The sequence below is a fragment of the Lepidochelys kempii genome, chromosome 16, assembly GCF_965140285.1.
Source record: "Lepidochelys kempii isolate rLepKem1 chromosome 16, rLepKem1.hap1, whole genome shotgun sequence".
NCBI classification, from domain to species: Eukaryota; Metazoa; Chordata; order Testudines; family Cheloniidae; genus Lepidochelys; species Lepidochelys kempii.
In genome coordinates this window covers 17,715,226-17,740,733 of record NC_136395.1, presented here as the reverse complement: position 1 = coordinate 17,740,733, position 25,508 = coordinate 17,715,226, and the positions used below count along the sequence as shown (strand labels likewise).

The following is a 25,508-nucleotide window of genomic DNA, read 5'->3' as shown; positions in this document are numbered from 1 at the left end:
ATAGGGGGTGGGGTCCCGGGGGGGCAGGGGGGCCCAGGAGGGGGCGGTCAGGAGACAAGGAGCAGGGGGGTTGGATGGGTAGGGGGTTCTGAGGGGAGCAGTTAGGGGGTGGAAAGTGGGAGGGGGCGGGGGCCAGGCTGTTTGGGGAGGCACAGCCTTCCCTACCTGGCCCTCCGTACAGTTTCGCAACCCCGATGTGGCCCTCAGGCCAAAAAGTTTGCCCACCCCTGAGCTAAAGCCATGGCCCCTCCTCGTGCATCATGGGCTGAGATGCCAGGAGACCACTGACCACTTGTCACTGCCTGGGACCCCTCTTGTGTCCAGCCTCCTGATCCGCTTTGGCCTGTACTGAGCACGGGGCCGATCGAGGGCTCCCTGGCTGGGCTCACTGAGACTAACTCCCCTCTCCGTTAAGGGGGACCCCAGGTGGGGCAGGATGGGAGGAGCTGGCCCTGCAGCTTCCCCGTCCCACAAGGCAGAGGACTCATCCCTGGGCTGTTCATCCAGCCCCTGGCACAGGCTGGAATGCCCCGCTGGAGAGCCTTAGGGAAGGAGTGCGAGCCAGGCGATGTCCCTCCCCATGGGCCGGGCAGGAGAGCCCAGGGGCCGTTACCTTCACACCCCACTCCATCCACAGCCGGACGGAAGCCAGCCCTGCAGTGCGTCAGACACCGATAGGCCCCCGCCAGGTTTGCACATTGCTGCTCCGGGTGGCAGGCATGGGTGCCCTGTGCACACTCGTCTACGTCTGCAGAGAGAGCCGACCGTCAGTGTAGCTGCCTCACCCCCTCGCCCATGGAGCCTGGCAGCAGGGGGGCTTCTGGGCCCAGGCCACCTCCAAAAGAAACCCTCTGCCCCCCTCTCTGCAGGGAGGCCTCCTGCCGGTCTCCTTCCCGTTGGGCAGCATCGATGAAACTGCCAATGGCTGCTTCACAGCATCCTCGGACCCCCAGCCACCACGCCCTTCGACCTCTGGCCCAGCAGGGTGCACAGACATTCCCGCGCTGGGTGGGGGGGGTCTTTCCCCCTGAGACGTCCAGAGAAGAAGGATGGACTGGTCTATGGGGCAGCCCCCTGCTATGTTCCCCAAGGGAGCTCCCAGGGCCAGACCTGCACGTGTTCCTGTCTCCAGCCTCCTGATATTCCCATGGGCACCCACCAGCCCCAGGGAAAGGGGCCTTCCTCGCTCTGGGGAGAAGGCAGAGGGGGCATCCCCTCCCTCACCTAAGGAGGCTCTGGAGATCCCTCCGCCTGGGATCGCTTGCCCCCATGCAGCGAGGGCGCAGGGCGAATTGCTTGTGCTCACACCCAGAGGCTGTCCTGTCCTGGGCCTGCAGCTTCCCCGGGAGGTCAGGCCAATGTTGGGGGGGGAGGGAAGCTGGAGGGTAGCCCCTTCCTTACCTCTGCACTCCCTGCCATCCGGCACCAGGGCGTATCCGGCAGGACAGGCGCAGGAGAAGCTGCCCACGGAGTTGTGGCAGGCATGGGAACAAGGGCTCTTCGCAGCTGCACACTCGTTCCGATCTGGGATGCAGGGAAAAGGAGTTACCGTCCCTTCCCAGCAAGAGCCTGGGGTAGCACGGGCCAGGTACACCTCTGCTGCCCCCACCCTCAGCACCGAGCCAGGCGAAGCCACGACTGCCGGGGAAGAGGCACCTCAGCAGAGGTTACTGACCCGGAGATCACCCCAGGGCAGCGGGGAAGCAGAAACCAGGCCCTGGGGAACTGCCTCTGGAGAGCTGCCATTGCTGGGGGGAGAGCACAGAGGCTGCATGCACAGACCTCCAACCTCCCCTCCTGCCCCCATGCAGCACCTCTCCTCACCCTGGCTGGGAAGGCTCCCAGGTATGCACATCTAGTAATGGCCTCTGCCAGCCACAGGGTGCCAGAGCCTCCCACGCAGGGCCTCCAGCAGCCGGGGGAGGGGATGGCCGCACTGGAGCTGGAGGTCAACTGCAGCCGGTGCTGGGTAGATGTACAAGCACCAGCTAGTCTGCTAAAAAGAGCAGCCCGGGCGCAGGCAGGACTGAACTGGGGTGGCCAGCCCAGCCTGCCACCCGCACCAACACTGCTGTTGTTAGCACGCTAGATCAACGAAAGGCAGCATGCCGACGTCTAGCCGCACTGGGAATTACAGGGCCGCGGCACCCCCGGGGACGCCAGACACTGAAGACACCCTGGCGTTGAGCAGGGATGGAGAACGGGCCCCAGCCTGAGGGAAGCTCATGGCCCACCCCTCAGGAATGGCGCTTACCTATGCAGTACAGCTGCTGCGGGCCCAGTGCAAACCCCTGCGGGCACTGCTCTCCGTTCGCCTCTGTGACAAAGACAAGAAGGCAAGAGAGCCCCGTCAGCACCTCAGTGAGGCAGGGCTCGTGGGGAGCACGGGGGACAGGAGCCCTCGGCACAGCATCACCCAGCTCCCAGGTACGCCAACGGGGAACGGCCTCCCTCTCTCATCCTGGGGAGCAGGGCAGACTGGGAGAAGCTTGTCCTGCCACCGTCCGGCCCGTGGACTCTGACTCCAGGGCTGTCAGTGGGCCACACTCACCCGGAGAAGACGGCTGCTCTCCTGTTACCTGCGTGGAGGGAGGAGCTGAGCTGGAAGAGGAGCTCCTCAGAGGCCGGGTTGAAGGAGGATGTGATGGCCCTGGCCTGGACGTGCTGCACCAGGGAGGGCTGCCGACCCAGGGCAGCATTGTACTCTATGCTGTGGTTGCGGCGGATCTGAAGCGGGAGCCCGTCCTGCAAGTAGCTCTGCACAGACTCCACGTGCAGCTGCCCGGCCCCTGTCTGCACGTAGCGCTCGCTGAAATCCTGGGTGGGGGGAAGAGGGAGATGGGACACTCAGGCACCGGGGCTCACCGGGACGAGGGACTGTGGCAGCGGGGATCTCCTGTTTTGCCCTTGGCTGTCACTGTGGGCAGGAACAGGCACTGCCAAGGTGCTGGCGGGGGCTGCTGGGCAGAGAAGAAGGTAGCGAGGGCGGTGTCCCGGAGCTCCTACTGACCTGGAAAAGCACAGCAGCCTCTGTGATGCTCTCCGGCACAAACCCGTTGACCACAGCGTCGAAGAGAAGAGCCCCACCGGCGTCCAGGCCTCGGGCGACATGCGTGATCCGGAGAAGCTCCCCTGCAGCAACAAGGGGTGGCAAGCAGGGGTCAGCAACTCCGTACCAGTTAACGATCCAGCCCACGATGATTTCAGACAGCCCCGGGGCTCAGCCAGGCTGCAAAGGGCCCAGATCTGGACTCTGGATGGGGCCAGCAGCAAATTTCAAGATGTCGAAGCCAACTTTTAAACCTGGGAGTATTTGCATCTGCAGGCTTGTCTCTGACCCCAGCAACTCGCTGTGCAGACACAAGGCTCCCTGCAGAGCACCGCAGGCCACCCCAGCAAAACACCATGCCCCATCGCTGGCTCTTAGGAAGGGCTCGGTAAGGCTGGCACTGAAATGAGCTGCCCTGCCTGGCTGGGAGCCCTGCAAACAGCTCTTCATTCTATTCCCTCCAGATGCCTGGACACCAAACGTCCTGTTTCCCTTGGGGTTCCAGTGAACCCGGAGCCCCCATCTGGAATTCAGGCCAAGGGGTCAGTTTTCACTAGTGTGGGGTTGAAGCCACAAATTTCACTGGGTTTTGTGCCAAAGTTGGTCCCCTAAAGCAGAGGTGGGTCACTCAGGCTGGGACACAGCCCTGCTCCAAAGGCTCACGAGCCACCCCAGACGCCTCAGGCACCGCGGTGGAGATGGCTAGCACACAACAAAACCAGAACCCAGGCGGCACTCCTTGGGGGCTTGGGTTTTGCTGTGAACGTTTTGCACAACCTCAGCATGCAGTGGTCACCAGCCTGTCTCCAGGAACTCCCTGCAAAGCGACCTAAAGGATAGGACTCAGGATCCCTGGATTCAATGCCCATTTTTGCCACTGGCCTGCTGGGTGACCTTGGCAAGCCACTGCCCCTCTGTGCCTCAGTTTCCTCAGCTGTAAAATGGGGATAATGATACTGCCTGCCTTTGAGATCTACTGATGCCAAGCCCTGTGTAAGAGGCAGGTATTTATTATTATCTGACCCCCCCGGGTGAGAAATGAGCAGTGCAGGGTTTCCTTCCCCAATCCATCCTCCTTATGAGCTATGGGTGATACCTAGCTCTCTGGGTGGCTGACGGAACGTTTCTGCTGACTGAGACATGCCACGGATGTCACCCTGATCATCGTCCCAGGCCCTCTGTTCCAACTGATGCCAAACCTCCCACCCAGCCCTAAGGGAACCTCCCTAACAACAAGGCTCCCACACGGACTCCTGCACCATGATCTCTGCCGCCCTCCCTTGGCTCTCAGTAGGACACACATGCCTGCCTCCTCACCTGTGGCAAACTCCACCTGCGACTCCTGCCTGAAGACACCACTGGTCAGCGAGAAGCCGTTCCTGGTGCTGCCACTCTGATGTGCAAAGGACCAATAGATCGGAGCAATGATGGTGACCAGGACTCTCATCAGCGGCCCTGGGAAGTTCAGGGAAGGGCACGAGGGTCAGTCCCATCTCAGTCAGGGCTCTTCTGAGGAGTAGCTGTGCGTTCTGGGGAGAGGCGCCCCGGAATCCCAGCCAGCTCCCCACCCAGTGCATCGGTCATACTGGCCTTAGCAATTAAATTGTGGTCAAAGGTCCTTATTGGGGCAGCAGAATCAGAATCATGATCCTACTCCAGCATGGCACTCCCAGCACCAAACAGTCTGGAGCCATTCATCCCAGGGAGGTACTAAGCCTGTTCTGCTCACATGGGAGACTCCCGTCTGTATCTGGGTGAGCACTCAGGAGTTCCTGCCCTGCTAGCCCTGTGCCCCAGGGGTCAGAGGTGCTAAGCACCTACTGCTCCCACTAGTCACCGAAGAGGGCACTCAGACCTTCTCATACCAAGGCAAGAGGCCTCTCGGTGATGGGTCAGGCTCCCCCATAACTCAGCCCCCAGATCCCTTCCATGAAAATCCTGTTAGGAGCAGCTCCCTCCCCAACAGCACCCGAGGAACCCACCAAGGGAGTCGCAAGCTTAGATCCCTAGGCCAGAAGGGACCATTGTGATCATCTAGTCTGACCTAGACCAGAGAAAGCCCCAAAATAGCTCCTAGAGGAGATCTTTTAGAGAACTATCCTGTCTTGATTTAAAAATGGGCAATGATGGAGAATCCACCACGAGCCTTGGGAAATTGTTCCAATGGTTAATTACTCTCACTGTTCACAATTTACATCTTATTTCCAGCCTGACTTTGTCTAGCTTCAACTTCCAGCCATTGGCTCATGTGATACTTTCCTCTATTAAACTGAGAAGCCCACTATTAAATATTTGTTCCCCATGTAGGTACTTACAGACTGTCATCAAGTCACTCCCCTGGACCCTCTCTTTGGTAAGCTAAATAGATTGAGCTCCTGGAGTCTAATACTAGAACGCAAGTTTTCTAATCCTTGAATCATTCTCATGGCTCTTCTCTGACTCCTCTCCAACTGATCAACATCCTCCTTGACTTGTGGGCCCCAGAACCGGAAGCACGATTCCAGCGGCGGGCCCACCAGTGCCCAGTACAGAGGGAAAGCACAGAGAGCTGTGATGCCTGCTGCGTTTGGAGTGCGGCGAGCAGGCAGGCAGGCAGATCGGACCAGCTCCTCAATTCAAGCAAACCCACCTCGCGCCTCACCCTCCAGACTCCTTCCTCAGCTCCCAACAGCGTTCCCCAGTCTGTACCGCACCCACTCAGCCCTGCGCCGCGCGAGGCCCAAAACGAGCTTTGGCTGCCAAGTGCCAGAGGGGCATTGAAGAACCACCTGGGTTCTCCGGGACACCGCCCTCGCTACCTTCTTCTCTGCACCCCGGTAGGTGCCTGGCAGGCACAGTCACGGTTAGGTTAGCATACCGCGGGGCACTGCGGGTACTGCACTGTCCCAGGCAGGGGCTGGGGGGGCAGACAGGACTCAGGTATGTGAATGTAAAGGGGGATAGACCGGTCCTGTGGTTCTCCCGGGCCTCCAGCTCCCAGACTAGACGCAGTTTGTGCTACTAGAGGTCTCCCTAAATCCTGGGATGGGTTACCTAGCCAGGGCACAGACAACGGGTTACATACGTGTACGAGTGGGATCAGCAGCATTTATCCACTACATCCCACTAGAGCTGGTAAAAAAATACCGCACAGCTAAGTCGCTCCATGCCCCTCACACTACAGACAAGCGTACTGTGCAGTGGGTATTTCACCCAGATTTACATCCGGCTTCTTGCCATGTAGTAGGTGTAACGGACGCAAGATGCATCCCCGGGGCGTCACGCACCGACAGTTGGTGGGATATTCCTGATGCTGCTCCATATGGTGGCCGTGCCAGAGCGGGGATCCTCCATCACGCTGGCATTCAGAGAGGCAATGCCAAATTCTTGGTCATTAATGATGCCGATCAGACTGCCCCGGACTCTGAGGGGCTCTCCTGAGGGAAGGGGAACAGGGCGGAATGAGTGGGGGAGACCCACACTTTGCACAGCAAGACCCAAGCTGGTGGGCAGAGGGCCCACTTGGCCAGCGAGCCATTAATCCCCATCTCCTCTCCTGCACCACTTCATTTCCAGTGCCCAGCTACCATGGGCAGCCGGAGCCTGGCCTGCAGGAGCCCTCTGCCCTCTGCTGCAATACACTGCTGCACCAGCTGCCGGGCACAGGTCAGGCCAGTGTTGGTTTGTCACGGTTGGAGCAGAGGGAGTCATCTCCTAGGGCAGCTGGGGTTCACAGCTCCACAGGACTAATCTGGATGATCTCTGTACAAACCACATCCTTGCACCTGCCCACAGGCTAATACACATGCACAGCCACCCGCATGGTCTCACACGGTCCCATTCAGGCTGTTCTCTGTGCTGCACACGACCATCTCTGGCCTGGGTTTCTCTCTGCAGCGTGTTTCATTTGCTCTTCCTGTAAAGCATCTGGGCAGTGCCAGAGCACCCCTATTACTGCTAATCAGACGGATGCACCAGGCACTGCCGCATACTTCCTCTGCCTAATCGCATGACTGTCTCATCTGGCTCTTCAATCTGTTCACCGAGAAAAAGCCGACATCACCAGGCCTGGGCATTTAGCAGGTCTCCCGAGACAAAAGAATCAAATCACTGAGGATAGATCCAGTAAAACTCAAATGGGGAAGACCAGCCTGCTGTGGGGTGGAGGAGCCGGGTATGCAAGCCTTCATTGAGGCTTCGTGGCTCAGGGGCTTAAATGCAGCTTCGAGATTCCCCCAGCTCCACCCCAGGGCTATTCGCTTGCAAAGGAGAAGGGTACGGGGAGAGGCGGCAGGATATCAAACAAAGAGGGGCATAGAGGTCCGTTGCCCCACCTCTCGGTGCCATTCCACTCAGTACAGGACAACGGCGGGAAGAACCAATGAAATTACAAGGCAACATGGTTTAAAACAGATCACTAGGGAAGTACATCTTGACACAGCACATCGTTAACCTGTGCAACTCAGTGCTGCAGGATGCTACAGAGGGAGCAAATCAGATATTTATAGGAATAAGCACAATGCCTGCGTTACACCAGACAGGGTATCCAGGGTAAGAGCTGGTGCAGCCGCACAACTGTGAGTCCTAACGCTTCACCTGTCAGCAGGTGGAAACAGGAACTTCCTCCTCACCCCAGCTGCTTTATTGTGTTTGCAAAGGAGGAGGGGTGGAATATTCCTTCCGTCTCATGCATCCAGGATTGGCCACTGGTGGAGACAAGAGACCAGCCTCAATGGCCCATTGCCCCAGTCTGGGAAACGGCGAACCCACTTGATAGACAAAGGACCCTGCTATTAGCATCCGTGTTCTCATGGGAGTGCTCAGTGGGGCACAGGGCCCTCCATACACATCTGCAAACTCCACTTGGATGCTACATACACATTACAGCTCCCATCTGACTGAAATCCTGCTCTAAAACCCCCAGACAGGCCAAGAGAAACCAGGTCGGGGAGCTCCCAGCTTTGCAGGGATCCTCCCTTCCCACTGGCCAATGTCCCTCAGGCCGGAGCCTGCCCCCAGCATGCACAGGGGGAGAGGCACCTCTCAGAGCTGTGCTTCGTACCAGGGCACTGATGGGGCGAGCATAGCTCCACCGCCACATCCTTCCCTGCGCAGGCCTTGCCGCCGGACTGAGGGGGCAAGTGGACACAGGAGTAGGTGTGCTGGCCACAGCCCCCTCCACAGGGCAGAGAGCATCTGGACCAACTGCCCCAGCTTGCCCAGTGCCCGTCCATTAGGGCGGGCGGGGGAAATAGAACTTACAGCCAATATGGTTCTATTTGCTTAACCCCCGCAGCCTTGCTGCCCTCCCAGCGACCAGTCCTCCCCTGTGGTGTGCGGAGAGGGTAGAGGGCACTAACAGGCTCCCCCGTTTCACGCAGGATCTCCAGCCCATGGGGCGCATACCTCGCATCGTTAGGAAGGCCTGGACGACCGAGGATCCCATCAGATTGCGTGCAACACATTCATACAGCCCCACGTCTCTCTCCTCCACGGCGCTGATCAGCAGCGTGGAGTTGGCTAGAATCTGGACTCGGTGGTTCTCCTGGAGGGGTTTCTCTTCCCGGGTCCACTCCACTGTGGGGGCTGGCTCTGCAGTAGCCTGGCAGTGCAGCATTGCCCTCTCCCCAGCACTCACAGCCACGTCTTGAGGTTTCACACTAAACACAGGGGCACCTAGAACACAGGGGGGTAACCACCTGGTCAGTGCAGCACCCTACGAGTCCGAGAGTGCTCAGTGGAGCTGAGACCAGTATAGGCGTTCTGACATTCAGCTCTGAATTGCCCCAGAGTTCAGAGGGGGTGGGATAGCTCCACCCATACTTATTTTGAGGGGCTTCTGGTCAGTTACTCGCATCTCTCTCAGATGTAACCCGGACTCTTCCAAGAGAGATGTTCACACACAGTCACATTGGATTTCTGAGGCCCCGGGGGATTTTATGAGGCTGATCCTCTCAGTCAGTGGGGTTACTAGACAACTCTGTCATTTTTTCTTCTTGATCTCAGTCCTCTGCCCACATCCTGAGGACAGTTACAAAGTCAGAGAGTCTAAGGCCAGAAGGGACACCCGATCACCTTGTCTGACCTCCCGTATATCCGCGGCCCCCACACCACCAAGCACCTGTGCACTTAACCCAATTGGGCCAAAGCATGTCAGGCCTCAGCAGACTATGTCACTGTGTGCCAGAGGGAGAGAACTGGAGGGACCGAGGTGCACAAGTGCCCAAGGCCTGGGGCAATGGCAGGGACCTGATCAAGCAGGATACACCCAGTTTGGCCATTTCCCCTGCAAACCAACCGCCAACCCCCCCCGACAGGCATGAGGGCAACACCGTCCATGAAACTAAACTACTGAGGCTGCCAATGTGGATGGACACTCACTCCGCAGGGCGAGGGTGACCACCTTCTCCACCGTGCCCACCTCGTTCTCTGCCACGCACTTGTAATGCCCCGCGTCGTCTCTCTGGGAGGAGGGAAAGCAGGTGCATCACCCACCTTGCCCAAGGCAGGGCTGCACTGACGACTTCCCAGGAGTCCAAGGGGCACAGCTAATTAGCATAACATCGGGCAGACTGAAGCCCCTTCATCTTTAAGACAAACTGGTGGCGAACACGCAACACCCCATCGGGCCTTTGCAGAGGACTGCAGAGCCGGAGCTAGGGCCTCTCCAGGTTCCCCTTGAGTGACAGACGCCGGAGATCAACGTGGGCCTTATCTGCCGGCCGGCCCCTCCTCACAGAGAATGCTTCTGTTCGGAGTTAGGGTAGAGAGGAAAGAATTTTTTTAGACCCTCTCATAACCCCCAGCAACAAAAGGAGAGGCTGGCCCAGCGAAGAAATCAGTGCACTAGTTCCACAGAGGGAGAAGTTACCTCCCGAGTACACCTCCACTGGGTGAACGGGTCCAGCGAGCCCAGCCCCTGTGGCTGACCCTGCTTGTTCCCAGGCAGCATCTCCTCTGCTATGCAGAACGCTCCAAGATTCGCTAGCCCCCACTCCAATCTAATCCAGCCATGAGACTCAAAGGAGGGAAGGAAAAATCTGGCAGCACAAACGAATAGAGAGAAAAGGGCAGAAACCCAAGCCCCTTCTCACACACCCCTGCAGCCCTCAGCCCTCGTCTACAGGGAGCCAGTGCTGGGACTGGGACTCACCACCGTCCCATAGATGGCCAACGAGCCGTTCTGCAGCTGGCGTAGGTGAGGGCTGCCCAGCAGCGGGAGCCCGTTTTTATTCCAGTGGATAACTGGGGCAGGGTCGCTGTGGGCTTCACAGTTCAGGAGGGCGTTGCCCCCAAGGGGCTCCACCTGGTAGGCACTGACTTCGCCACGTAGGACCGGAGCCTCTGGGGAAGGAGAATGGGTTAGAGACAAAAATCTTGCTTGGGTCTGGGCTATGCGCTCCCGGAACAGCCAGGGCCTTCAGACACCAGGCCATGCTCTGGTCTCTGTGGATGCAGGAGGGTCTGCTGACCACAGAGGTGCTATTCCAGGCTGAGACCAGACCCCCTCTTCTCAGCACTGCACGAGCGAGCCGCCCCCACGGCCAAGGTACCTTTCACATAGACGAACGCGATGGCCTTGATGCTCCCCACCCCGTTCTCGGCCTCACAGGTGTAGGTGCCACTGTCCTCTTTGGTGACGGCCTCCCTCTGCAGGGTGCTCCGCCCTCTCTGCTCCCAGATGCCCGCTGCCAAGGGAAGCCACACGGGACGGTTTGGCGGGCAGACAGTGGAGACAGCTCCCCAATGCATGGTACCATGGAGCAAGCAGGTGCCTGCCAACTCAGCCACGCCACCAGCATGCTGGAGCCCTTGGTGCCTGAGAGTTAGGGTGAATGGGGAAGGTGAATGGGGAAGGTGAATGGGGAAGGGGCTGGAAGGCCCTGGAGTCCAGCTCTCCCTTCGGTTCCTGGGGGAAAGTGAGCGACACAGACCAGGGCTGATCCCCTCACTTCCCAGAAGGAACGGCAGGACCTGGACAAAATGGCCACCCTTTCCACTTCTTCAGAGCCTTCTTCTGAGGGCAGGCCCACCCGGGATGATGAAAATAGCAGCACGTCCCTCTCCACCGCCTCTAGCTCAGCGAGCTCACAGTGCAAGTCTCGCAACCTGCCCCCCTGTGAAGTGGGTTTTCTTAGCCCCGTGTTACAGGTGGGGAGACCGAGGCACAGAGAAGTCATGTGACTCAGACAGAGCCAGTGTCACAACCCGGACCAAAACCCAGGAGCCCCGACTCCCTGCTCTAACCACTCGACTGCACTCCCTCCTGCACACAGCTCTGCACAATAACCTACAGCTAGGTCTGCACCCTGCTACCAGGATCTCTGGGGCCTTTTCTAAGAGACACCAGTGCAGCCCCCAGGTCACTCTCCTTTTGTTCACCTGCTCTCTTACCCCTCCCACCACCTGGGGTCTCATGCCTTCTTTCTCTGCCTCCCCCGATCTAATTCCCCCTCATTCCATGCCAGCCCCCACCGCTCCTGTGGCAGAGTTTGCCCAGCTTACCTCTGACGGGTTTGTTGTTGACCGTCCAGGTGAGGTGGGGCATCGGGTTCCCCTTTGCCACACAGCCAAGTATCAGCCTCTCGCCCCTGTTCAGCGTCCGGTCCCTTGGCTGCTCTGTGAAGGCGGGAGGGACGTGGACGGAGAGCTGGAGCTGCAGTGTGGCTTTCCCAGCAGAGTTTTCTGCAGTGCAGGTGTAGGTCCCGGCATCCCCACCCTGCAAAGGGGGAAGGTTCGAGTAAGTCAGTGGGACAGCCCTTGGGCGAGGCGCTGCACCCCACAAATGAACCGAGCCCAAAGGATTCTGAGTGCTTTTCCATTCCAGCCAACGGGCTGATCCTCCACTCTGAGCTGGGTCCTTTGTACTCCTCAGGATCCCGAGAGTACCCAGCTGGCTGAGATTTCCCTGGGGGTATGTGTGCACATCAGGGGTCCAGCCAGTTCCCACTCTCCCTGCCTCGGCGTGGAGGCCATGCCAGGGACAGGGCAGAGCTCTACTAGGCTCATCCTCAAGTGGTGTTTGTGCACAGATTGATTCAGTGCTTGGTTTTAAAAGTTAATTTTTCTCTTGGCGGGACCTGTGTGATCAACATCCCCCAGACACACATGCAGCCCCAGGCAGCTCCACCTGGTGCCAAAGGGGACGGGGCACAAAGCTCAGAAGCCTTTGACTGCAGGTCCTGAAATCAGCCAGTGGGAGTCACTATTAACTGGGACCCGGCTCTCCCCTCCTTCCCCTGCAGCCCTCCCAGCCCCTGAGAGTACAAGAGGCACTGGACATGTCGTCAGTCAGCCCAGGGTGACACTGCAAGGCCACTTCTTCCCAAGATCCCTTTACTATCACAGGCCTGCAGACCTGGGAGAAGTAAATGGGATGTGCCCCAGATAAACCAGAAAACACACTGCCCCCTTGGGTTGCTTACCTGGGAGTCCTTCACCATCAGCTCCCCAGACGGCAGCAAGGTGAATTTTCCCTCCATCCTTGGCAGCGGGACCCCATCTTTGGACCAGGTGAGTCTGGGCTCAGGGACTCCCCGAGCTGCACAGGGCAGGAGAACTTGCAAGCCCTCCAGGATGGACAGCTCCGGCCGGCTGGCCTCAATGACTGGGGGCACTGGGAAAAAACAGAGAATGGGAGACAAAGGATCCCTCATCCGATTTCAGCGGACGGGGTTCCCCCTCCCACAGCTACTTCCCAGTGAATGCCAGGCGTGATCCAGCTTTGAATGAATAACTGAGTTTGCAGAAGTGCCCTGCAGTGAGATGCCAGCCCAGCCCCTGGTAAATGAACTCTACCCCACCCCACCCCAGCCTCGCCGCTCTGCATGGTGCTCCTCTGTTACCCTCTGCCCCTGCGTACTGCCAAACCCCTCACACCTCCCCCTGCTCTCCCTCATGGTGCACAGAGACGAATGCAGCACAAGAGTGGAGGGGGCACAAGCCAGAACATTGGATCCAAACACCACCTGGCTTTGCACCCAGATCCAGGCTCTACGTTTCCAGCAGGCCCCTGTGCTACCTCAGACCCAGACCTGAACATCCTGGGTGCTTGGGGGAAACGTGGATCCAGCTCCCAAATGCTGCAGCTCAGCCCATCTCTAGTAACAGCACATGGTGACACTTGGCCCCCAGGCACTGGTTTGGAGACAGCGCAATCCAGCCACGCTGCCCTCTTCTCCAAGCACCGTAAAGCTAGAAAGCGTTCCTTGTCCAACACCTGTAAGGGACCAGAATGGTGACCAAGCTCTGCTGCCCACCCCTGCATCCCACATCAAGCTGGGAAACACACTGGGTCCTGGGCCCCCTATGGAGGTTTTAGTAACAGATACTCGCCACCTCCCCAGGTCAGACAGGACATTCCAGCCAGGCCCAGGGGAACAGGAGAGCACATGCTGCGGGATAACGCACAGCCCCCTGGGTTTCACATGTGGCTCTGGGTTTGCTCCGAGGCGTGGGTCCCCGTTCATGCTCCTACCTTGCACAATCAGTCTGGTTTTCCCCAGTGCTGTGCCCGAGGGGTTCTGAGCCACACACAGATAAACCCCAGCATCCTCCTCAGAAGCCCGGGACAGATGCAGATGCCCATTGGGGAGCACCTTGAAACCGGCTCCTGCCACCAGGAAACAAAGATCAGAGAGAAAAGGGATGTGACGGAAATGAAGAGCAAGAGCAGGAAGGCCGGCCACTGGTCAGACAACCCTGGCCCAAGCACACTAGTGACTGACTGACAGACTATACACAGGGACCGCTTCCTCCGTGCATCACATGCGGCCTCCTCCCAGGTAGCACACAACAGCTTAGCTTAGGAAGTGAAGAACCCATCGGACCCTCTGAATCGGCAGGTGGAGGCAGAGTCTAATGACTCTTGGTGGCTTTTAGCAAGGATACCCAGGTTAATGTCTCCTTAGATGTGCCAAGGGGTATTTTAGGATCACCAGCTGTCCTGATTTCCCACTGAACTGACTCACGGTGCCCCCTGCTGCCCTCTGACACTGTGCTGGGATGCACAGGGCTACCAAGTGGAGCGCCTCCCGGCGCTGCAGCCAGGAGCGGTTCCGTGAGAACTAGGGATCTAGGGCAGGAGGGGATGGGGGATTTGGAAGGTCCTCAGATTGTTTGTCCCCCAAGCCACTGCCACCCCCAGCAGCGCCCGGGGTGCTAAGTTCCAGTAGCATCACCAACCCATCCCAAGGGCTTTGCTGAGGTGAAGGCATGGACCGGCTGCTGCAGTGACCAGCGGGGCAGTTCTGGGCTTGGCTGGTTTAGCTGCACCCCAGCTCACCTGCTGGGATACTGATCCCTTCCTTCTGCCACGTGACCACCGGGCGGGGGATCCCAGACGCCTCACAGGGCAAGACCACACCAGCATTGACCCTCACCTGCACCATGCTGGGCAGGGGCTTCACCACCGGGGACTCTGCAGTGAAGACGGGGAACGGTGCCTGAGCTGGCTCCTTCAGAGTGTACAACCTGGCTGCTTTCCCAGCCTCCAGGGCTCTATGGTCAGTCGTAACCAGGAGAGGTCCAGGAAGCCAGGCTACTTCCTAATGCCCCTTCACAGTCCCAGCAGATGGAGCGCTCTCTCGCAGGCCCCTCCCCCTCCCACCCTCCCTCTCTGGAGCTGGGGCTCGCCTCCTTCCCCCCAGCCTGTAGTGGCCTTGGCAGCTCCGGGTACCTTGCACTGTCAGGAGGAGATGCTTGTGTGCCATGCCAGCGGCGTTCCTCGCCGTGCAAGTGTAGTGCCCGGCATGAATCGGCAGAGCACGGCTGATCTCCAAAGCACCTGGGAACACAGGAGCAGTAAATAATGGAGGCGGGAGGTGAATAGTGCCCCCTCTTGGGTGGTGAGCGTGCTGCCCTGCCCCTGCTGACACATCCATGTACGGGGTGGTGCTGCTAATACCTGTCGGCAAGACGCGGTAGCCACTGCCTCGGTTTCCCAGCTGGGCTCCATCCTTGCTCCAGGACACAGCTGGTGCCGGCACCCCAGAGGCATAGCAGGTCAGAACTGCTGGGGACATCCTGGTGGCTGCGAAGTCTGTGTGATCGTCGGCAATCGTGGGAGGGACTGCAAATGGGGAGAGTCAAGGTGAGAGGGGCTGTGCAGCGAAGAGTAGGAGCCAGACTCTCCCCTCTGGGCATGGATGCAAGACTCCGGGAAGCATGTGTGACAGCCATCATCTTGGCCGACACACCAGGGGTTGAAGTGGGGACCTCCAGAGCTAAACACATGAGCTGCTGCAGCTTGAGCTGCAGAACCAAGGCGCGCGCACACACTTGCGTGCGTGTACCCCCTACCCCAGTGGATTCCGCAGGCTCACCCAGGCTGCTCGCCCAGAGAGCACGGCTCTGTGTTCGCTGTCACTGGGGCTCCAGCCCGGACGCCAGTGCCGGGAAAGCACTGGCCGGAGCTCAGTCAGCGATTTGAGCGCCGGGAAATGGAAAGAGCTCAGAAAGGCCGTCCCAAGGTGAGACCACTGCATGCCGGAGAGCCACTCACCATGCACAGCAACAGCAAGGAGCCTGCGAGCCTCTCCTGCGGGGTTCGTTACGATGCACTCAAACTGCGCCGTGTCCTGGAGGCTGGGGCTGGCAAGCAGCAGGGAGCCAGAGGACAGTAACCTGAGACACAGAGTGCCTGGGTGAGGGGGAGTCACAAACGTAGGACCAGATCCTGCCCCACTAAGGTCAGCAGTGGCCCCCAGGACAAAGAGGGCCTGGGCCAGCTGTGTACAGGGTGGAGCTAGGGTACAATGGCAGAAGCAGCTTAGCAAGCGAACCAAATGGCAGCAGAACCAGCCACCGGACCTGACTCGCTCTGCACATTTCCCTGAGCGTCCCACCCCGCCGGCAGCATGCATGGCAAGGACAGCGCCGGTACCTGTATGGGCTCTGTGGAAGGTCCACGTTCAGGAGGTGCCCGTTTTTCTTCCAGGTCACGTGGGGTTTGGGGAGGCCAGTAGCTTCGCAAGCAAGCGAGGCCGGGCTGTGGGCCATCAGGGTGAGGTTGGAGGGCCCCGGAGCAATGGCAGGAAGGACTGTGAGGAGCAGAGACAGATGCAATCAGTTCAGGAGCGGATTCCAACCAGCTCGAGGCATTGCTGGAGGGAGGCGGCATTAATGAGAGGGGAGCGCATTGGCTTGGGCCAGTCCAGCAGGAGGCAGAGGGACCCCTTGGAACAAAGGAGAGGGGACGCCGGCATGTGTAGGAAAAAGGAGATGGTGGTATCCAGAGCAGAGGCTGTCTGAGATCCATGCAGCATGGCTGGATGCGAACCCTGCACGCCAGGCTCCTAGGGGCCTGCCTCATTCCCAGGTCAGTCCCTTCCCGCCTCACGCTCCCCTTACCTAAGACTCGGAGATCCAGGCCTCGGCGGTCAGACCCAGCAGGGCTAGATGCCACGCAGAGGTAATGTCCCATGTCCTGGACCTGAACTGGGTCTATTCTCAGGGAGCCATCTGACAGGAGCTCCAACCTGAGGGGAGGGAAGGTGAATCCATCAGGCCACCAGCCAGTTTGGTTTAATGCCTCATTGACAGGAAGCAGCAGACAAATAGGAAAACAGCCACTGAGGGAGAGGAGAACACTTGCCAGCAGACCAGAGCCATCGGATGGCAGGCCCAGAGGTGGCCACCACCAGCACAGAGGAGTGGTCCAAGCACAGGGCTAGGTGTCAGAGCACCCGGGCTCTGTTCACAACTTGGCCCCTGAGTGGCCATGGGACCTTCTTCTCCCCTTGCCGCAGCTCCCCCAGCCTAGAGTGGGGGTAATAAATGCCCCTGCCTCACGTGGATGCCTGCGAGGCTCCGTTCCTCGCTGTTTGCAAGGGGCTGGGCCCGTGCAGCAGCCCAGTTACAAACCTGAGCCTACTGGCCGTGCTGAGGCACCACGGAGAAAACAGACGGGAAGCGGCTGCTTTCCCACCGCCGGTTTCAAACTGATGGGAGAGCCCGGCTGCGGAACGGCCCTGGGTTTGCCGCCAGCACAGCAGGCTCGCGTACCTGGGGTTTGCAGCAGGCAGCAGGAGCAGGCCATCCTTCCTCCACGTGAGCTGGGGCGTGGGCTGCCCCTCCGACTCACAGGGCAGCAGAGCGGACTCGTTCACAGTGGTGCTCACAGCCAAGGGGCCCGGCTTTATCACAGGGGCAGCTGCAACAAAAAAATCACAGGGGGCACGAGGCATTGGAAAATAACAGTAAGAGAAACTGTGGAGTTTGTGCTTAACTGCTCTGCCCTTGAGCCCCCTCTGTCCAGGGGCAGCGCAGAGCCCGCTTCTGCTCCTGTGAGCCTGGTGCTGCAGCAGGGTAGGAAAAAGTTTGGAGGGCTCCCAATGTTTTGGGGATGGGGGGGTCTGAAACCCCTCCCTCTTTCATTCACTCCCACATAGGCCTGGCTTGAGATGAGTAATTAAACCCAGGGGAGGCCTCATTTCTTGGAAGACAGGATTAGAGAGGCGCACAGATGAGGAGGCTGAAACGAGAACGTTTGTGCTAACGAAGATAGGGAAATGGGCCAGTGAGTGGAGAGACGGGCTCGCTGAGCTGGCCAAGACCAGGGGAGGGAACATCCGGGGAACCACTGGCCAAGAACAAGATAACAACGATGGACAGGGTAAATCGGGAATGGAAAGATGAGGTAACGAGCAGGTCGAAGGCAGACAGCCCGTGGACAGAACATGCTGCACAGGGATTGGCTCCTGCCAATTAACCAAGCCAATGCAATGAGATGTGTAAATGGAGGGACTCCCAAGAGCCTGTCCACTCCTCTGCTGATGGGGAGATGGCTCATTGATAAATGGGATCCCATCACACAGCGTATCCCACCAACCCAACTCCGGGAAGGAAAGCGAGGGCCAGAGCGTCTGAGTCAGCCCAGCTCTGATATCTGCCATGGAGCCCCAGCAACTGATGGCGCCGCGGAATCTGAACTGGGGGCTCACACCTCCCCACAGGCCCCCCGAGCTCTGCTCACTCTGGATTTCCACGTGGAAGCGCAGGCTGGTTCTCCCCAGTGCGTGGCTCGCTGTGCAGCTGTATTCTCCGCCGTCAGGCACTCCCATGGGCTGGATCTGAAGGAAGCGCCCCTGGGCCAGAAACCGCACGTGGGCATCCTCCTGCCAGCACCCAGAGACAAACACCCCATCAGCAGCGCCGCCCAGACCGCAGGCTTCACAGGCAATGAGTCTGGTGGCCTTGGTTCAATATCCCAGAGGCAGCATCCGCACTGCTTAGCGGCCAGAGCCAAGCCAGGCGGGGGGCGGCTGATCAAAGGGACACGCACCGCGGAGGGATCCCCAGGGCAGGGGCTTCAGTCCCCTGCCATGCAGTGATGGGAAGCCACCTTGTGCATTGGCTGCACCCCAGAGAGTGGGAGGGAATCTCTTGGGCCCTGACACTGCCAGGAAGATGATATGGGGAGTCAGCGCCACCTCGCTGAGATGTCAGCCCCTCCCTCCAACCTCCTTGCCATGCACGCCCAACCTGGTACGTACAGCAACTGGCGAACGCCCCAACTACACACCTGCAGCAGGGAGCCCCCTCGGTGCCACTCGATGCGGGGTGGCGGGTCAGCGGCGGCAGGGCACTCCAGGGAGAGCTGCCCGCCGGCCAGCACAGTGACAGAGCGCGTCTCACTGGAGCCCTGAACGTTCGCAGGCACTGCAGGGATGCAAGCCAAGCGGGTCAGGCTTGTGTGGAAGGGGAATCGCGCCCATGAGCAACTGGGAGCGCCGGAGAGAGGGCACCGTCCCCGAATGGTAACACCCACCTACCAACCACCGCCCAAGAAATGCCCCAGCCCTCGCTGCTCCGCTTTGTGCTAACCCTGCTTGTTCTGTCACCCAGCCCCAGGCTCACAAGCAAGGCACTTACATCCCCCTTCCACCTCGCTGATCCAGAAGGGTGGGCACATGAGAGGACCAGGATCTGCGGGCCCAGCCATGATCCTGAAAGGCTCCCACCAGGGGAGAGTGCGGTACATCCCCCAACACCCCAGTTATAGGAGACGTCTAGGCCCCTGTCCCCACTCGCAGACCCAGCCTGGTCCTGCTGGAACACAGCTGCCTTCCAGTGGCGCTAAACCAGGACCCACCAAGGTTGCTGCATGGTGGAGATTGATGCCAACCCTGCATTTCATGCCATTCAACCCAACCCATTCCCTCCGGGGGCACTATCCGTTCCCCTCCCTGGGCAAAGGGAAGCCAGCAGGGTGAGCTCACCCACCCACCATCGGCTAGAGGCTGATGTGGCCAGCTCTGCCCCACCCCCACCCCGCCACTCTCCCAGGGGCCAGGAGTCACTTCTGATGGCAGCGCAGACATGAGGCTGGCTGCTGCCACTGTGCGACCTGCCTGCTTTCTAGCCACAGGCGCCCCGCTGTGCAATGGTACCTTGTGTCTTGACCCAGAAGCTCTTGCCATCCTCCCCAGCAGGGTTGGCAGCCAGGCAGGTATACAAGCCAGCATCGTCTGCCTGAGAAAGGCCAGAAGGGAGGAGAAGCTCAGGTGAAAACTCAGGGATGGAGGGAGGGAAGGGGGGAGGGCGGGGGAGAAGTCCCCACCTGCACGCTCTCTATCCGCAGGGAGCTCCCGTTCCTGGCCACGATCCCGGGCCTGGCTAGCAGCCGGCCATCCTTCTCCCAGGTGACGTTGGGGGCGGGCACGCCAACTGTGGTGCACAGCAATTCTAAGGGAGCCCCAATGGTGGCAGCCACCTCCGTGGGCTGGGCCAAATCCTCAATGCGCGGGGGCTCTGCAAGGCACGGCAGGGCTGATTTCACCGCCCCTCCTCCGGACAGGGGCCTGGGAGAGCAGGCGGGCAGAGGGGGAAGGTCCTCCTTGGGACTGAGCGCAGAGATTCGCTAGTCCAAAGGAATGCCCCTGGGAGAGTCTGGCCCTTAGCGCGAGCTGAATCCAAGAGAACAGACTGGGCACTGCCCATCCCCCTCCTCATGCCCCCCAGCTCAGCCCCATCAGCCCAGCCTGCTTGCCCCTCACCCATCCCTCCTGATGCCCCCCACCCTCACCCCCTTCCAGCCTCCCTGCCGACAGGCCGCTCAGGCACGTACCCACGACGGAGAGGTGGAAGTGTTTGCTCACTTCCCCGGCCTCGTTCCCAGCAACACAGGAGTAAACGCCCGAATCGGCCGGCTGCACCGACTCCAGGTACAGCCTTGTGCCCGGGCCGTTGGGCACCAGGTTGTTTTGCAGAATCAGGGGCTCGCCATCCTTCAGCCAGGTCAGAGTGGGTAGTGGCAACCCGCTGGCTGCACAAGTGAAGGTCACGGCAGAGTCGGTCACTGCGGTCACGGTCTCGCTGCTCTCCGAGGGCTCTAGGGCTGGAGGCACTGCGGGGAGGCAGAAGCAGCAGGCGTCTGTTACCGGGGCCAGAGGAGGCCTCACCTGTCATTTTCAGATGACACCTTTGTCCCCCTCACCTAAGGCTGCACCTTCTGTCTCCTGAGAGGCGTGGCTGTGGACGCCCATTCAGGGGCCTACAGTGGAAAGACGCTGCCCAAGGCAGCCGAACAGAAGGTGACTCTGCAAAGCACCATTCGCAGTGAGCGGAGACAGCCTCATACAGCCTCTGACGCACTGGCAGCCTGGCTTGGGTCTGCTTCTGCTGTCCATCCTGCCTCTCCTCCATCCTCTGGACAGTAACAGACGGGGCCCCTCATCTCCGTCAATCTCTCCCTCCATGATCAGCGTCACGGTGATTCCCCATCACACCCTGCATTGCCCCTTGCTCATTTCTTCTCCAGTGATCCCCTCCAGTCAACTAGCCAGTGACCCATCCCCCAAATCTGCATTTAGCCAGTTTCTCCTCCCCCACACTTCCCAGCCCCTTTCTCCCATACACCCCTTCCCCACCGCCCGCATTTCCCCAACCCCTCTCCATGCTTTCTTCTTGTCTCAGCCCCAATCGCCCCTTTCCCCCCCACACTCCAGGCTCTGCCCTCCTCAGCAGACCCCTCGGTTACACAGGTGACATTCCCCTCCTACCCTGGATCTGCAGGATGAAGCTTCGCTCCGCTACTCCCGCCCGGCTGGACGCAACGCAGGTGTAGATTCCAGTGTCCGAGTCCTGCACCGGAGAGATCCTAACTCCCCGGGGTAGGGAGTGGGGTAAGATGATGATAAATCAATTCAGAGCACGTGAAGGCCAGCTTGTGGCTTCTGCTCCCCCCTGCTTGCAGTGCCATTGCCACGGGACAGCTGAGCGCACACCGCATGGCATACGGCCGCCTTTCCAAAGCACCCAGCCTTCCAGAGCACCCAGCGGGCTGAACCTGCAGCTCCTGCTGTATCTCCAGGGGGAGCAGTGAGTGCTCAGCACCTCTGAAACTCAGGCTCCTTGATGTTGAACACTCCACTGAAATGCAGCCACCTCTGGAGTGGGCAGTGGCAGCCAGGCATAACAGTGCATGAGTACGGGGGGAGGATTTTGGCCAGAGTGGAAAGCACTCGGGAACCTCCTCTCTTACCTGAGGGTGCGTCCTGCGGAAAGCAGCCTCACCCGGTGGGAGAGAGGGAGGGGTAGTCCGTCCCTCAGCCAGCTGATCTGTAAGGGAGGGGAGCCCCGTGCTTGGCACTCCATGGTAACCAGCCCCAAGGGGGCGCTGGTGATGACTGCAGAGTCGTTGGCCCCTTGCTCGATAGTAGGGGGAGCTGAGGGGGAGGAGAAGGGGTTGACATTGAGGGGGTTAATCTTTGCCCCCTGCCCAGCAGCAAACCCCACCTGTGCCCTGCACCACCCGGCATGCATCACTCACCTAGGACATTCAGCATGTGTAGCTTGGTGTCCTCTCCGGCCCTGTTTTGAGCCAGGCAGGTGTATGCCCCCGAGTCAGACACCCGCAGCCCCTTGAGCAGCAAGGAGCTGCCATCAGGAGACAGCCTGCACACACAGAGAGAGAAGACTCAGCAGGTCAGCAGAACCCACAAGGACCACACACATACACAGACACCATGGCCTTGCCTGGGTATCGAACCTGTGACCTTCTGTGCCGAAAGCAAAAGTCCCCCCCGACTCGAGCTAAAGGATTAATTCATTGAGCCCTAAGTAGCAGGCATCATCCTTGCCAGAACCAGCCACTCAAGCTATGTGCACTAAGCCAAGCATTACACTCAACGCAAAGCATCCCTGCCCTCCAGGCTAATAGCCATTGATGGACCTATCCTCCATGAACTTAGCTAGTTCTCTTTTTAACCCTGTTATAGTCTTGGCCTTCACAACATCCCCTGGCAAGGAGTTCCACAGGTTGATGGTGTGTTGTGTGAAGAAATACTTCCTTTTGTTTCTTTTAAATCTGTTGCCTATTAATTTCATTTGGTGACCTCTAGTTCTTGAGTTATGAGAAGGAGTAAATAACACATCCTTATTTACTTTCTCCATACCAGTCATGATTTTATAGACCTCTATCATATCCCCCCTTAGTCGTCTCTTTTCCAAGCTGAAAAGTCCCAGTCTTATTAATTTCTCCTCTTATGGCAGCCATTCCATACCCCAGTCATTTTTGTTGCCCTTTTCTGAACCTTTTCCAATTCCAATATATCTTTTTTGAGATGGGGCAACCAGATCTGCACGCAATCTTCAAGGTGTGGGCGTACCCTGGATTTATACAGAGGCAATACGATATTTCCTGACATATTATCTCTCCCTTTCATAATTATTCCCAAGATTCTCTTCGCTTTTTTGAGAGCCGCTGCACACTGGGCCATGGCGCCCCTCTGCAGCACCAGAGCCCTAACAAGAGGCATACCGGCGGCGAGGGGCAGCATGCAGTTCCAGTGGTCTCCCATCCTTCAACCAAGTGACTTCTGGAGCCGGCTGTCCTTCCGCTTCACACTCCAGCTTCACCCCGGTGCCCTCCAGGACGCTGTGCTCACTGGGGATGCCTGCACTCAGGATCCTGGGCACCGCTGAGCGGAGAGAGGAGAATGTGACTGGAGGGCAGAGGAATTACCTGACCCCTTTAAAGCGCAAACCACATCCTCAAGAGGCCCCAGTGCTCCCACGACAATCTGTCTCCATCCCCTTCAGAGGCAGCCTGCTCGCTGCAATGCCACACACACCTTGCACCAAGACGACGAACTCTTTGCGGGCCTCTGCTTCAAGGCTTTGTGCCAGGCAGGTGTACCGGCCCGCGTGAAAAGGCTGCAAGCGGCTGATCTGCAGCTGCCCACCTCGGGACACCACTCCCTGCTCCACACTGTTCTCTGAGGGGGAAAGAGAGTGCATCGTTCCAAAACCAGTACAGAGAACTCGGCTTCTCCTCTGAGGAGGTTCCCTCGGGCTTGCTCATCCACAACCCACCTCTGGCAAGGAGGCTTCCCACCTTTCCCACTGGAATTCCCCCCAGCGGGACCTAGGGACCCCAATCTCCTCTTGCTCTTCCTGGGGTGACTCAGCAGCACTGCCCTACGCAGCGCTGGGAACTTTCTGCTCATGGGCATGAAACACCAGGACCCCGCTTCAATGTATCATCGGGATCACGAAAACTTCACCACACAAAATCAAGATCAGGCTCCTTAGACGCCCACGCATTTCCCTGGCTGCATACTGCACATTTCCAGTTCAAGTCGAACACAGTAGGATTGGGATAAACCCAAATAAAGCCAGATATCCTGGTACTTGCATTTATATTATCCGGAGACTTTAATTCTGCAGGGATCTAAATACCATGTCGGCCAGCGATTTCCACTACCCCAGAACTGAAACACCACAAGGGAACCAGAGTTCACATGATTTTGGCTCCGTAAATAGACCCCCAAGGCTTTACAAGAGTTCATGAAAAGCACACAAGACCACGAACCCACCCAAAGATGGCCTTGCATACGCCGTGGTGTTTATTTCATGAATTATAATATGCCCTTCTGTCACTGCCTTAGATCTCAAAGCACTTCACACACATGAATGACCCAGGCCTCATCCCCACACATGGTGAGTGGGGAATCCCCACTTTAGAGGAAGGAAACTGAGGCACAGAGCAGTTCCGCTTACAAAGCAAGTTGACATGAGAACTGGGAACAGAACCCAGAACCCTGCATCCGCAGTCCTGTATTCTAAACCCAGAAACCACCCCTCCCTGCTAGATGCTCTAGCTGTGTACGCTATGTTCAGCTAACACCCAGCCCTGCTCTCCCAGCAGCCCATCAAGCCAGCTGATGCAGTGATGCGGTCTCCTTACCCAGCAGTGCCCCATCTTTCAGCCAGCTGATGGCAGGAGGGGGAACACCGGCCGCCTTGCAGGTCAGAATGAGGAGGCTCCCCACGGCTCCATAGACCGTCTCCTGATGTGGATTCTCGATGGTCGGGGGGGCTTTGGGAGAGAAGCAGAACACACAGGGAGGCTTAGTCACTGCCGCTGGAGCTGAGGGACACCAGGACCCCTCTGCATTTGCTGCTATCACATTCATAAAGCACAGCCACGGAGCAGCTCTTTCCCCGGCTCAGACACACAGTAAACACCACTAAGCGCTTTCACCCAGAATTCCCAAAGCCAGGGGGAGTGCCATTGTTCCCATTGTACAGGTGGGGAAACTGAGGCACACAGTCAGGCAGCAGCCTGCTCAAGGCAGCAGAGCTAGGAACAGAACCTGAGTCCCCTATGTGCTGCCCCATTCTGTTTCCCTACTCAGCACTCCTCTTGCAGGGGCTGTACTTGCAGGCACAGCACAAAACGCTAAAATAAAAAGTGACTCCCATCTTCAGTGGGTGTCAGTGAGAGAGGAGTGTCTGGAGCTGCACACTGGCCCCAAGCCCCCACTGGGCTCTGTGAGGGGCTGTTACCATCCTCCTCCTCCTCCTTGGGGACTGCGCTCACACTCATCCCTGACCTGCATTTCAGCTGCCTGGCCTCTGAAGTTAAAACCCCAGAGCTGAGAGCCCTCAAGTTTTAGGAGTGGAGTTTGAAATCGAGATCTGGATTGCAGAGCCCAGGGGACCATCTGCCCCAGTCGGTCCTCTCCCCAGCACTAACCATGTCCATGGTCACAGCTCTGCAGCACTGAACTAGCATCGAACTAGAACTGGTCACAAAAATGGGGATTCTTCCTCTGGAAAAAACTTTGCGTTTCAGAGAACAATCAAAATCAGAAATGGATGGCCACTGCGCTGCCTCCTGCTTCCCATCTCCCCCATAAGCCAGGTTCTCTGGTTGAATTACATCTCCCGTGGCCTCCCATCTTGGTGAGTGGGGGTGGTGCATCATGGCAGATGAAGGCTATGTCTACACTGCACCTCAGTGTGGACTACAGGGGTGCGAAATGCAGAGTGCACCAAAATGTTACGTTCTAACTGCCCCGTGTGGATGCTGCTGGGCAAATGAAAAGGTACCTAGTTCAAAGTAGCGTAGTCCCGTTTCAGAGAGGACTGTGTTAATGCAAACAAGGTACCTTTTAGTTTGGGCCAGGAGCATCCACACAGGGCAATTAGAATGACACATTTTGGCGTGCTCTGGCATTCACGCCCTGACAGT

The 25,508-nt window shown here is 58.6% G+C and overlaps 1 protein-coding gene across 1 annotated transcript in view; it reads right to left on the bottom strand.

Annotated features, from left to right (window-relative positions):
* The window catches only part of HMCN2 (hemicentin 2), a 121,969-nt gene that overhangs the window by 5,527 nt on the left and 90,934 nt on the right, over window positions 1-25,508 (bottom strand). The window contains exons 63-94 of the mRNA XM_073314813.2: window positions 24,219-24,350; window positions 23,104-23,247; window positions 22,791-22,950; window positions 21,801-21,925; window positions 21,513-21,696; window positions 21,031-21,128; window positions 20,097-20,375; window positions 19,590-19,780; window positions 19,420-19,501; window positions 18,552-18,688; window positions 18,003-18,144; window positions 17,033-17,180; window positions 16,379-16,506; window positions 15,912-16,068; window positions 15,531-15,652; window positions 14,934-15,098; window positions 14,706-14,813; window positions 14,313-14,447; window positions 13,506-13,640; window positions 12,454-12,644; window positions 11,534-11,747; window positions 10,582-10,716; window positions 10,182-10,372; window positions 9,410-9,491; window positions 8,435-8,704; window positions 6,316-6,465; window positions 4,367-4,504; window positions 3,011-3,132; window positions 2,580-2,817; window positions 2,255-2,317; window positions 1,402-1,524; window positions 614-748 (exon numbers count right to left, since the gene is read on the bottom strand). Of these exons, the coding sequence (XP_073170914.2) occupies window positions 614-748; window positions 1,402-1,524; window positions 2,255-2,317; window positions 2,580-2,817; window positions 3,011-3,132; window positions 4,367-4,504; window positions 6,316-6,465; window positions 8,435-8,704; window positions 9,410-9,491; window positions 10,182-10,372; window positions 10,582-10,716; window positions 11,534-11,747; window positions 12,454-12,644; window positions 13,506-13,640; window positions 14,313-14,447; window positions 14,706-14,813; window positions 14,934-15,098; window positions 15,531-15,652; window positions 15,912-16,068; window positions 16,379-16,506; window positions 17,033-17,180; window positions 18,003-18,144; window positions 18,552-18,688; window positions 19,420-19,501; window positions 19,590-19,780; window positions 20,097-20,375; window positions 21,031-21,128; window positions 21,513-21,696; window positions 21,801-21,925; window positions 22,791-22,950; window positions 23,104-23,247; window positions 24,219-24,350 (4,824 nt within the window). The remainder of the gene's footprint in view (window positions 1-613; window positions 749-1,401; window positions 1,525-2,254; window positions 2,318-2,579; window positions 2,818-3,010; window positions 3,133-4,366; window positions 4,505-6,315; window positions 6,466-8,434; window positions 8,705-9,409; window positions 9,492-10,181; window positions 10,373-10,581; window positions 10,717-11,533; window positions 11,748-12,453; window positions 12,645-13,505; window positions 13,641-14,312; window positions 14,448-14,705; window positions 14,814-14,933; window positions 15,099-15,530; window positions 15,653-15,911; window positions 16,069-16,378; window positions 16,507-17,032; window positions 17,181-18,002; window positions 18,145-18,551; window positions 18,689-19,419; window positions 19,502-19,589; window positions 19,781-20,096; window positions 20,376-21,030; window positions 21,129-21,512; window positions 21,697-21,800; window positions 21,926-22,790; window positions 22,951-23,103; window positions 23,248-24,218; window positions 24,351-25,508) is intronic.